The following is a 13308-nucleotide window of genomic DNA, read 5'->3' as shown; positions in this document are numbered from 1 at the left end:
GTCAACTGTTCAATGTTATGAAACCAAAACTAGGGGCAAAAATGACTACAAATTGCCAGAATACTTATTAGTGGATATTTAATCTATATTAGTTTAAAATGAATTGTCAAAGTGAACACAACTCAAGAGACATGCTTTTTCTTTTATTTCCTTTTACACATGTAACACATAGGGCTCATTTCTATCATATATGTGCAGCTACAAAATCTGAAAATTTCTTTCTACAGCAATCCAACAGCCAAAATCATTGTATTTGCAGTTCATATAATTGCATCTCCAACACCTGTAATGGGTTGTTCTTCCTCCTCCATTCATTGATTCATCATTTTATTGTAACTCACGTTATGACACATTAGTGGATCCCATAGATGGGGTTGAGATTACATAGCAATAGCAGTGGATACAAAATCAACTAAATCAGTCAATAAAGAACCAATACAAACTAATAGTATATGTCATTAGCACTTAATAACTGCTCTCATGCACTGTAATACTCTGCATAGTGGTAGTTGCAGTCGATTGGTGTGATGATCAGAGGGGCAGAGTTTTTACCTCCATGATGAAGACAGGGACTGAGGAGTGGGTGTAGTTTGTCAAGGAAGCGGCAGCCAGTGAAGGAGTAGATGAGAGCTGCAGCATCTACGTCATAAAAGGAGACCAGACCCCCCTCATAATCCACAAACACCCCCACCTTCTCAAGACCAGACCTCAGATTGAGACGGACAGAAGGGACATCAGCAGCTATGTAGACATTTCCATTTCTCAAACATATCGTCCAGAGACCATTATGAGGGCACGGTGTGATGTTTCCCTTCTTGCTGATCATCTTTCTCGCCACTCCCACATCCCACTCAGTTTTTCCTTTAACCTGAACCTCAAAGTAAAATCTGCCTGAAAAGAAACTCTGTTTCCCCAAGACACAGGGACATTTAGAAAACCTCTCTGGGTTGTCTGGGAGTTTCTTTTTCGTATCACCACAGTGAACTTGTTTTCCATCAACAGACAGGATGAGTTGAGGATGTGCTGTATCAGGATCCAGAGTCACATCCACTGCAAACTGCTGGATCATCTTCATCTTGATCTCCTTCATCTGTCCACGGAGCGTCTCCTCCATCTGAGACACAGCTCTCACCACAGTCCCCTCATATGATGGTGGACGGACTCTGACCTGTGTCCGGTCCTTGGTGGGTGGAGCAGCTTTCAGGGATGGGAAGCTTTGGAGGAGGTGGAGGTGGTCTTCAGAGAGTGAGAGCTGCTTCATCTCAGTGCTTCTCTTCTCCAGCTCAGAGATTTCATGTTCCAGCTCTGTGATGAAGTCTTTAGCCTGTTTCTCTAAGCTTTTCTGTTTCTCTTCGATCTCCTTGATGAGCTGCTTCAGGCCTCTGTCAACAGACTCCTTCAGAGCAGTGAAGACCTCAACACCTTCTGCTTTCTCTCTGTCTGCAGCAGCTTTACTGATCTTCACTGACTGTTTGATCTCCTCAATCTTCAGTCGTCTCTTCTGGATCATCTGCTGAGTTTCAGCCTCTGTCTTCTGCAGCTCTGCCTTCTTTCCCTCATAATCTTCTCTCAGAGGAACACACTCATGAGTCTTGTGGTCTAAAACAGAGCAGAGCATGCAGACACATGTCTGGTCGGTCTGACAGAACAGCTCCAGAGGTTTATCATGCTTACGACAGATCTTGTCCTCCAGGTTCTTCACAGGCTCCGTCAGCCAATGTCTTTTCAGACGTGACACTGTCAGATGAGGCTCCAGGTGAGTCTCACAGTAGGAGGCCAGACACACCAGGCAGGACTTCAGGGCCTTCAGTTTGGTTCCAGTGCAGACGTCACAGGGAACTTCTCCTGGTTTGGAAACTTGTTGCTCTGAGCTGCTGCTGCTGGTTTTCTGTTGAGCTTCACGTCTGAACTGAGCAACAACCTCAGAGATGAATGTGTTGATCTTCATCTGAGGTCTTGTGTCGAAAACCTTGTTACACATTGGACACTGACACCTGTCACTAACGTCCCAGTGCTGAGTGATGCAGCTCTGACAGAAGTTGTGTCCACATGGTGTAGAGACTGGATCAGTGAAGACATCCAGACAGATGGAGCACAGGAACTGATCTTCAGACCTCAGGTTGCTGGCAGCAGACATGTCTACACACTGCGGACAAAGGGAGAACAAACCATAACTCTTATTTCTTATTTATTCAAATGTTGAAACTTCGGACACAACTGTTATGGTCTACGATCTGAAAGAGGATGAGAAAAATTTGAAAAAAGCACCCCCCCACACACATCCCTCCCCTCTGAGCTCGTATGGCCCTCCCCTCGGAGCCTCCTCGCGACACGCCCCCCAGAGCAGAGCAGAGCGGAGCAACAAGTCTGCTGCCAGCAGAAACCAAACACAGCTTTGAATGTGGAGTAAAATGTCGTATTCACAGTCACAACTTCCAAAATAAAACCAAAGATTACCTGTTCAACATAAACTCCTGTATCAGCACCGCCACTGCAGCCTGACCGGGGTCGCTCTGCACCGCGGCGCCGCAGAGCTACAGGCCCCGCTTCCTGCTCCTCTCTCCCAGACACAGCACCCTGTCCTGGGTCGCTCGGCACGACGAGTCTCCCTGTAGCTCGGCTGTGCTCGGCACTGCTAATGGCAGCGGCGCCGGTCCCGATGCCGCCGCTGTGCACCAGCTGCCGGTAATGAGGCGGTGCCAGTTGCCGTCATCGCCGTACTCGGCAACGGGACCGCGCAGACCGCCGGTACGGGCACCGCCACCATTAGCAGCACCGAGCACAGCCGAGCTACAGGGAGACTCGTCGTGCCGAGCGACCCAGGACAGGGTGCTGTGTTTGGGGGAGAGGAGCAGGAAGACCGGGGCCTGTAGCTCCACAGGGCCGCGGTGCAGAGAGACCCCGCTCAGACTGCAGCTGCGGCTGGAAGGCAAGGCAATTTTATTTGTATAGCCCGTTTTTACAAACAGTTTGTCTCAAGGGGCTTTACATGGCATCATAACAACATCCTCTGTCCTTAGACCCTCACATCCTCTGAGGAAAAACTCCATAGAAAACGCTTTTAACAGGGAAAAGAAGCGGCTGTGTGTCAGGGAGAGGATCAGGGAGACTCGATGCGGCACCGATACTAGTAATAAGGGCAGCAACACATTCTGTGCTTCTATACTGTGCCTCTCTGAATCCTAGTGGGGCTTTCAGCGGCAGACCGGCCGGGGGTTGGGGGCCAGCAGGAGCTGAATTCATGGGTTTATGTGTCTGAGCAGCTCAGAGCGGTTACAAACTACTTGTAGTTTCTAAGCGGAAGGGGGTGGAGACGAGGCGGGTCAAGGCGGGACGACAAGGAGCAGGGGAGACGAGGGGATTGGATGGAGGGTACGAGCCAATGCGAGCTTACCGTGATGGTTGGATAGCATTGGTCAATTTCTATGCAGGCCCACGGCTGATAGACTGAATGGATTTTTTTGGTTCTTTTGCTTGCTACTCATATTGTGTAGATCGGACTACAGGACCATAATCGCCGCATAAACGATGTTAATAATAATTACCAATCCTCTAAATCGTAGACCATAGCTTTAAAGGTGTACAGAAAAGAATATTGAATTTGAGCCCACTCTAGATCATAAAATTAATGTGATAACTCATCTTTCAGACGATGTAGGTCAAACTTTGTGCAAAATTCTATTTTTGAGTAAATCCGGGATGAAAGTGTGTTTTTTTTTTTTCGCATTGGATAATGCAGGCACACGGATTATACGTCAGCCTGTACACGATTCACCAGCCACTGATATTGGATCCGTAATCCGTCATTCAAACGTCTGAGACACGCACACACACACGGAGCTCGGTCTCGCCCCAAGCTTTGAATATCCTGCCCGCTCGGTAACGACCAATCAAATTCGTTTTCCTTACTCGGGTAAACTTGTGTTGCAGCTCGTGACAACTCGGCACGACAAACAGGACAAACGGCCGTTTCTGTACACCTTTAAGAGTCAACTACACTGTGATTTTTAAAAGTAGAAGATACTGAACCAGAGCAGTGAACTACGTGAGTCTAAATGTGCTTTCAGTCTGGACCTCCCTAAAACTTTGTTTTGACAAGCTCTATTTTCTTTTTAACCACATTTAAATGACAGCACAAATTTAGACATCAACAGTGTCACAGTTGCTGATGTTATTTGTTCATCATATTGGCCCAAATGTAAGGCCTGCATGTGTTGTGACAGATTAATAACAGCAGGTGGCGTCTGTGAATCAAGTCTTGTCTGCTTACTGGAGGATGGTGCTCCAGAGTGACTTCAGTGATCATGTTGACTAGACATGAGTCAGTATGAGATTCTGATGGTGTGATAACTCTGAGTGCACAGCTCTGTACTGATACAAAGAATAGTCTCTAATAATATTATAATGTTTACCCTGTCATTTAACACTTTGTTCCAAATTATTATGCATATGCTGTTTTTGTTCTTTTTCCCCCCCTTAAATGTCATTATAACTGACAGTCAATAGGTTTTTTGGTTCTTCAACAATAACAACATTTTTTATCTGGATTTTGTTAAACAAAACTACCAATGATGACGACAGACAACAGATTTTTTTTTTTTAAGTTTGGGACTCCAGAGGCACTGCCAGCTTTAAAGGGGACCTATTATGCTCCTTTTTGCACCAACTAAAATAGTTCCTGGGTGTCTTAAAGACATGTCTGTGACGTGCTTTGGTCAAAATACCCCAAAGATCAAACATCACAGCATTCTCAAAAACAGGGCTCTGCAAAACGGTCTGTTTCAGTGGCCCCTCCCTTTAAATGCAAATGAACCACTCCCTCAGCATTGCGTTACCATGACGATGTCTACTACTAGTACCTATACTGATTTGGCCAAAATGTAGTATGCAAACAAAAGCTAAATCTGCAGTAGGCAAAGTGCCAGATCTCCAGTATGTATCTGACCAGTCTACATTGTGTAATGAAATGTGCCCATGACCTAGTCTCACCCTAACCAAAGATGGTATAGAGTAGTCTTTGCCGTGTAGGCTACTGTAACCATGTAACATGTAATATAAAAATGCAAAAAATAATTATATAAAATAAATTAAAAATATATGCAGACTGGTCAGTTCATTGTAAAACAGTTATTTATTGATGTAAATGAGGTGATTTGTGCACATAGACTACAGAGCTCCGCAGCACTGCTCCTCTCCTCCTCCTTCTCACAGCTTCACTTTTCATTCAAACTGATTCAACTGCCACAAGATTTCATCAATGAGACCAACATTCTGCTAAATAGACTAACCACACGGCGGTAAACGTCTAAAAAACCTGCGGGCATGTTTATTAGCGATGGTTTTCTCTACCGCGATGAGCACGGGCGTCTGCCCGGCCGAGGAGGCCTGCAGACGGGCTCTGCCTGTGTGAGGAGCCGCTGCAGCTCCGGAGCTCCGGTGCTCCGTCGGTCCAGCGTTACGTCGGTCCGGCGAACAACGTCGCCCCGGCGGTACGTCGCTGCTCACACAGGTACAGCTTCACTTACATGAAACGTCGGCGTAAACTTCTAAATAAAACTTAGTAAAGTGACGCTACAGTGCTACAACATGCAGGGAAGAAGCAGGAAGTGCTCTCCTCCGCTCTCCGCTGTGACACCAGGCACAACAGAGCAGCATGGGAGGAGGCGGGGCTGGCTGGAGCAGAGACCTCGGCATGACCATGTAGGGGAGTCCGGCACGCCATGACGTAGACGCGAGCTCATGTCAAAAAAAACTCAGCGCAACCGAGTGTAACAGGTGTGCAGAGAAATCCCAATTATCTAGCAGGGTTTACCTCCAAATGCATTAACCTCAGGATATGACACTTCCACGGCCTCTAGAACCATTATCCAACATTTTAAACACATATAAAAGTCTGAAAAGCTGGAAAAGCATAATAGGTCCCCTTTAAATACCTGTTTGTTGCGCATCAGTGGCTTTTTTTTAACTGTTCTCTTAATGCTGAAACTTTCCTTGATATGTCTTTATTCTGAACAAACCTGTCTGCACTCTGAATCACACACAAATCTTTTTACAATACGACAATCTCTCTTAACTCTTCATGAAATATACAGTAGGTTTGTTTTCTTATTTTTGCAAGACTTTACACTATTTATTGCTTTTCATGTGGAGGAAGATTTTTCTTTTTGCCTATATTGCAAAAAACCTGTGACCGGTTAACCAAACCTGTTAATAATGTGGAACAACCATAGTTTTTTTTTATTAGGTTCACAGGGCAAACTAATGCCCCTACACAGTTATAGCTCTACTCTGCTCGACTAAGTTTAGGCCCTTTTCCATTACATCTGAGTTACACCATCTTTCCTCTTGAACGTGGCCGGGGTCGTCAGCATGCCTGCTATAGTTGCAGTCATGTAACTAACGTGAAACAATAACAACAGTTACAATACAGATCAGTGTTCGCTGTTGCCGGTGAGTTTTTAAAATTAGTGCGTTTGATTCTCGTGTTGGACGTCGCACTCATGACTCTTCCAGTGACGACGCTCTGGCCAATCATTGGAAGGCCATTGGTTGACGTCACGTTTTCATATCGCCTCAGCTAAGGCATAACCAAAAAAATACTGGGTACCGAGTGGAAAAGCAAAATGACTGTAGAGCCGCGGCAAGTCGAGCCAAGTCGCGCTTGTGGAAGAGGGCTGTAACTGCCGTAACTGCTTAACCTGCCTGTGAGAGTGATGTCAGTGATCTAAACAGACAGAAAAAACAGCACAATGAAACATTTTAATGAAAAACAAATGTTTGTTGTTTGTTTCACTAAAATCCTATTTGCATAACAATTTGGAACGCAGTGTAATGTTGATGTACAAAGGAGAGACAATAAGTGTGTATATTCCTGTGTTTACACACATGTGGAGAGGTGTCATAGACATATCAGGACATATAGCTACAAAGACAGGTTTGTTAGCTCCTGACACTGTCACCAAGACAAAGACAAATATCTCCTTGTTTTTCCTGCAGGTTAAACCGGTTGTTGAAAAATTTGGGGATGTTTACCTGCCAAGGTTTTACATGCACTTATTAACATTACTCACAGTAACTATGAACGCAGTTTACATTCACTTAATTTGTGTGTGTGTCTGCGCTCTACACACACACACTGATCAGGAGTTAGGGGCAATGTTTGTTTTTTGTTTTTTTGTCTGAGAGATCCTCTCCACTCAAAATCAAACACACAACAGCAAAAACACAAAATGAATGTCTCACATTAAAAGTCAGTGTTTTTCTGACAGGCTCTGGAGGAGCTGCTGCGGGTAATTTAATGTTTGGCCCGTTGGCACTGAAGGAAAACTCTGGTCTATAATGATGGATGACCTTCAGTGTCTAAAGTATTCCCTTACAACTGACTCCTGTTTTGATGGGGGAAAGTTCTTGGGGATCAATTCCTTCACATCATAAACACAGGTCACTGTACTCTGGGTCATTAAAATAACTTGTCTTTGACAAGAGACAATTTTAACCCGAGGGGAAAACAGCTCATACCATGGGAACAGGATGATGAAATCTATTGGTGGTTTGAAATGTTGACCTTTTCAAACCATGGTATACCTTCAACCTGACTAATGCTGACAAACCTACAGTGCCTTCAGTATGTTTACATGACAGCTGAAAAAAATTAATTGTTGCCTTAATGCGACTAACTGGACAACTCAGCATGTAAACGTGTTAGTCCGACTAATACCGGAATTCTCCAAATCCCACTAGTACAACCAGATAATGTGATTGGAAATCGATTTTCTTCTGCAGCCGATGTCAATCTGGCCCTTTGCGTTGTGTTTCTCAATACGGACTGCCCCAGGTGGGGTTTGAACTCTGGTCTCCTACACGGCAGGCGACGATGCAAACCGTTTTGCCAAGAACTCAATGAGCGCTTGGCAGTTTAACTGGACAATGCATTAATGCATGCTTCACAACAGTAAAAAATTGAAAAAAGGCAGTATCAGCGCCGATTGAATGCATTTCACAGAGTGTGACCAGCGGAAAGATGTGTTTCATATTTAAAAAAAATTTTAAAAAAGGAAGCCCGTGGACCAACCCGAGTCATTTGTAGCCTATATATTCTCAGCCCGAACCAGCGCTTCTGGTCAGAAACTGAAGTTTAGAACTCCAAGTTATTTATTTACATTTTTTTACTCTGTGAGCATAGCTCGAGACTGATAAGTGAAGAACAAGTGTAACAATCATCGCATTCATTTTTTAACTTATTACAGCTAGCCTAATTATTCAGTCGGTGCTAAATTAAAGGAAACACTGCATAAAGACGAAACAGAACTCTTCAAAGTTTCATGCACCTTCTAGTTATTATCAGCTCTACTCACCAGTGTCAGAGATTACGTTTGTTCTGCAGGAAGAAACAGACTTGTCTCAACTTTGCACCGGTTGATCTGACAAACCTTGACTTTGGTTTGAGGTGTTTATATGCACGCTATGTTCTCTATTGTGACGTTATTACCAGTCACTGAGTCCTGGCAGGTCGACTTTCCTGTCAGGCTGCATGCTGATCGCATTTCGTTTGCAATGAGTGACTCTCCGACCTTGAACTGTCAATCTGTGCATCTCGATGTGATTGGACATACAATCAGCGGCCACTTTATTTGGTGCACATGTCCACCAGCCCGTTAATGCATATATTTATTTACATTGCAGTAACTAAATGCATTTAGGTTAAGTGAACATGGTCAACACAAGACAAACTGAGCATTGGAATGTGGAAGAGAGGTGATGTAAGTGACTTTGAATGTGGCGTGGTTGTTGATGCCGAACTGCTGCTCTGCCCAGATTCCATGCACAACCATGTAACAGAGAATGATCTGGAAAAGAATGAATATCCAGTGAGAAAAGTTGGTGCTACTGGTCAAAGGTGGAAGGCCAGACTGGTTTAAGCTGATAGAAAGGCAACAGTAATTCCGGTTGTGGCCCTTTAGCACCATCTGATCTTCATTTGAAGGCCACAGCTGACCTGAGTGTCGTAGCTGACCCTCTTCACATCCTTTATGAGCATGTTGGACCATCTTCTAAAGGCTGCTCCATGTCACAAAGCTCTGATCATCCCAAACTGGTTTCTTGAACATGAGGATAACTTCTCTGGACTCAAACAGCCTCCACAGTCACCAGGTTTCAGTCCAGTAGACCTTTGACCTTTGGGATCTGGTGGAACAGGAGATTCTTATCATGGATGTGCAGCTGAGTGGTGGGAGATTGGCGTTACTAAAGGAGCTACTTTTTTCAGTAACAAGTAATCAAAAGACTTGCTCCATTACTCAGCTACTTGACTCACTGGCACAGCTTTCACCAAAGCAGGCTCTCTCTCAGTGATGAGCAGAGGTGGGTAGTAACGCGCTACATTTACTCCGTTACATTTACTTGAGTAACTTTTTGGATAAATTGTACTTCTAAGAGTAGTTTCAATGGAGCATACTTGTTAGTTTTACTTCAGTGTATTTCTTCAGAAGAAGCGGTACTTTTACTCCGTTACATTGAGCTTCATTCCGGTCGCTACTCGCTACTTTTTCTTATAGATCTAATGTGAAAATTGTTTTGTTTTAATGAGATACTTCCGAGGCTCTGTCACATGACTGCGTTTCACCAATCAGATGTAGCCACTCGCGACGTTTGCCTCCGTTTAACCAATCAGACAGAGCCAGGGAGTCACATGACTGCACACAAAATCTCCGCGGTAAACAGGACGGCCACTCCACCTCAAATTTGAGAAACTGCGGCTAGTAAATGATTAGGATGACGTCAGCCCTGGTATGTCGTCGTGGATAATAGTGGATAATGTCCGTGAAGGTTCTCAGTCATCCAGGTCGTCTTATTCTTCTTCCTCCCTAGGAAGTTTAAACCCCATACACACCTGGAGACATGTGACTCCTAGTCACATGACCGCCCCTCCAGTTTCTGGGGTGTGGTCATGTGACTTTGGTTCAATCATAGGACCCCCCCCCCCCACACACACACACACACACAGTCACAGATAGACACACAGACACACCCACCCACACAAAGAGCTTATGGACAGTTCATAGATCTTTCATAGATAGGCCTATGTATTGTGGCTGAATTTGTCTTCATTTATGTTACTTTGTAAAAAAAAAAGTCATTTAGGCTATTGTCTTAGTTGTTAAATGTTGTTCTTTGGCAGTATTTGGATTTTTTCATTGCTATTATATTTTTGTGTATTTGATTAGGCCTACATTTACGCGCTGATCATTAAAAGAACAAATCAGAGGTTACTCAGCAGTTACTCAGTACTTGAGTAGCTTTTTCACCAAGTACTTTCTACTCTTACTCAAGTAAATGTTTGAATGGCTACTTTTTACTTTTACTTGAGTAACATTATTCTAAAGTAACTATACTCTCACTTGAGTACAATTTTTGGCTACTCTACCCACCTCTGTGTGTGTGTGTGTGTGTGTGTGTGTTACGTTTCGCGTCGGACAGTTCACGTCTCCACGTCGCCCATTAATCCCTGATCAGCGTTCACCTCGTCGGGCATTATCCGCGACATACCAGGTATGGTGTTTGGTCAGAGTGGTGACATCATCCTTAGAGTGTGGGAGAGCCAAAAAAAAAAAAGCGACTGGAACGCTTCCACTCAATTTGCAACCAAACCCACGAATGACACTCTACACTCATGATTTTGAAAACAGTTTGTAGACACACTTGTCCTCCGTCTCAAAATGCCTTTAAAAAAGCAGAGACTTAGAGAATAATTTTAAATATTTTTTAAATGCAGCCAGGGAGCTCTCTGCTCCCATTTACCCTGGCCTAGTTCATTTTTTTCAGAGCCCAGCAGATGGAGCTCCAGTTTGTAGCTCGCTGTAAATGGCATTATACTGTGTTTAAATTCACCAAAAATAGTCACACCCTTTGCACAGAAGTCCACAATTTCTACTTATTGTTTATTTTTCTACTATTCTGCTATACTTTCAGCTATCATTGAATAATCTCACATTTTATGAAAGTCTCAACCTCCCATTACCTCAAGTATTGCTATAGTCCAATGGTAAGGTGGTCGCTTGGTCTGGCTTATTTTCAGATCTTGCATGAGCAACCTTGATAATGCATATTTGCCCCCCACCTTTTCTCTTTACCTCTTTCTATCTTGGTTTGTGTTAACATGTTTCTTGTTTATACCACTGCACTAGGATTGATTTGCACTGGAACTGTGAAAACTAAGAAAGCAGCAGAGACAAAGCACAGGTCTTGAATGATTCATCATTTCTTGTCCTGGGCTGCCCACTAATGGATATCGCAGGCAGAATTCACCTCCCCTCCCCCGCCTTCAATTGGCTACAGGTGGTCACAACTCGTTAGGAGACTCATTGATTGGTCCAGAGCCTCAGCCAGCCAGGTTTCAAAGAAGTCAATGGGTTGTCTTCCCTCGATCCCCTCTTTTAATCCAAATATCCGGATGTTATCACGGCGGCTGCGACTCTCAAGGTCATCAGTGTTTAAGACCAAAGCGGAGATTGTTTTTTCTGCCGTGGCGAGGCGAACTTTCAGTTTGGTTACATCATCCTCGGTTGCGGAGATACGCGTTTCAATTGCCTCAACACGTTTATCCACCCCTCCCAGTCGTTTATCAATATTCCCCAGCCTTGTGGAGACAGCATCCAGTGTTTCAAATATTTGGGCAAGTTTTACCTCCAATAGAGCGCCCACTTGGTTTGCTACATCATTGCTTACTAAGCACATTCTCTAGTCAGCAGAGTCGGGGTGGTTGTGAGGTTGGCGTCTCCTTCTGTGGCGGCCATAGTTGCTTGACGGCAGAGGCCGCTTCTTGTTAATCGTGGTTCGACCGAAGTATTTGGAGTCTGTGAAACTTTCCTCTTTGGCATAGGGCTACTTAATTTAAGCATTTAATGTGGCCAAATTAGGCCAAGATGCCCTAGAAAGTTACATAAATCACAGATTGTAGCGTGGGGGAGCGGGAGCCAGGTGCGTGTCCTGCTCTCAGCTACGCATGCGCATCAGTAAGATCCGCATGCGCATCAGTAAGATTCTTCAGTCTACTGTGTGCAGTTTACAGGTAGTCCTGTCTGAAGTACAGTAAAGATTCATCAGGTAGGTTCATGCTCAATAGTTAACAACCAACTACCACAGAGATGACTGTAAAGAAGACTGTCTGAGCCAATCCAGCCTATGGAGGAAGCCCATTTCATTAGCTTCGACCCACAATCTCACTCCTGAAGGCACTACCCAAAGTTCATGACCAATGGTGAGGTTTGGAACATAGATGGACTGGTAAATCAAGAGTTTTGACTTCTTGCTCAACTCCTCTTCACCACACTTGTGAACAAGACCCTGGGATGCTTTAACTCTGTCACTTGGGGCAGCAACTTTCGCTGACCTGGAGGGAGCTGTCCACCACCTTTTGTGTATGATACATTGGCCTCAGACTAGGAGGGTTTGACTGGCAAACTGTTCTGGTGAGTGCTTGAGGTAACTCTGAGGCTTTCAGAACGGAAACACTCCTCACCTTTGTCTTAAGATCCAACCACAAACAGGATCAGGGACAAAGAACAACCTTACTGGCAATGTGTCTGACTTTGTGCCAAGAATATGGACACAGCTGTCTCTTTGGTTGTAGAGGAGCCGAGTGGTCCCTAACAATATGTTCCTAGGAGGGCACGATCATAAGCCTTCAAGTCCACACAGCACATATAGACTGGCTGTTCAAACTCCCACGTCCCCCTCTGTACTCCTGGTAGGGTAAAGAGAATTGAACCTACATCGCTCTTCTGCATCTGAGGCTCAATGATCGGTCGGAGCTTTCTTTCCAACTACCTGCTGTCAACTGTCCAATGTTATGAAACCAAAACTAGGGGCAAAAATGACTACAAATTGCCAGAATACTTACTAGTGGATATTTAATCTATATTAGTTTAAAATGAATAGTCAAAGTGAACACAACTCAAGAGACATGCTTTTTCTTTTATTTCCTTTTACACATGTAACACATAGGGCTCATTTCTATCATATATGTGCAGCTACAAAATCTGAAAATTTCTTTCTACAGCAATCCAACAGCCAAAATCATTGTATTTGCAGTTTATATAATTGCATCTTCAACACCTGTAATGGGTTGTTCTTCCTCCTCCATTCATTGATTCATCATTTTATTGTAACTCACGTTATGACACATTAGTGGATCCCATAGATGGGGTTGAGATTACATAGCAATAGCAGTGGATACAAAATCAACTAAATCAGTCAATAAAGAACCAATAAAAACTAATAGTATATGTCATTAGCACTTAATAACTGCTC

General features: G+C 44.1%; 1 protein-coding gene across 1 annotated transcript; it reads right to left on the bottom strand.

Annotated features, from left to right (window-relative positions):
* Positions 1-478: 478 nt before the first annotated feature.
* LOC146992501 (E3 ubiquitin-protein ligase TRIM39-like) lies at positions 479-2139 on the bottom strand. Its single transcript, XM_085790824.1, has one exon. It carries the CDS (start codon positions 2135-2137, stop codon positions 479-481), a length of 1659 nt encoding a protein of 552 aa, XP_085646950.1. The 5' UTR covers positions 2138-2139.
* Positions 2140-13308: the final 11169 nt, after the last annotated feature.

This window comes from Trachurus japonicus, chromosome 1, assembly GCF_045865225.1.
Source record: "Trachurus japonicus isolate A0001 chromosome 1, Traja_1.0".
Classification (NCBI taxonomy): Eukaryota; Metazoa; Chordata; class Actinopteri; order Carangiformes; family Carangidae; genus Trachurus; species Trachurus japonicus.
Note: the sequence above shows the minus strand (reverse complement) of the source record. Positions and strands in the feature narration are given on the sequence as shown.

Excerpts from the sequence above, each read along its gene's own strand:
- LOC146992501 (XM_085790824.1), bottom strand. The coding sequence starts at position 2,137 with ATGTCTGCTGCCAGCAACCTGAGGTCTGAAGATCAGTTCCTGTGCTCC.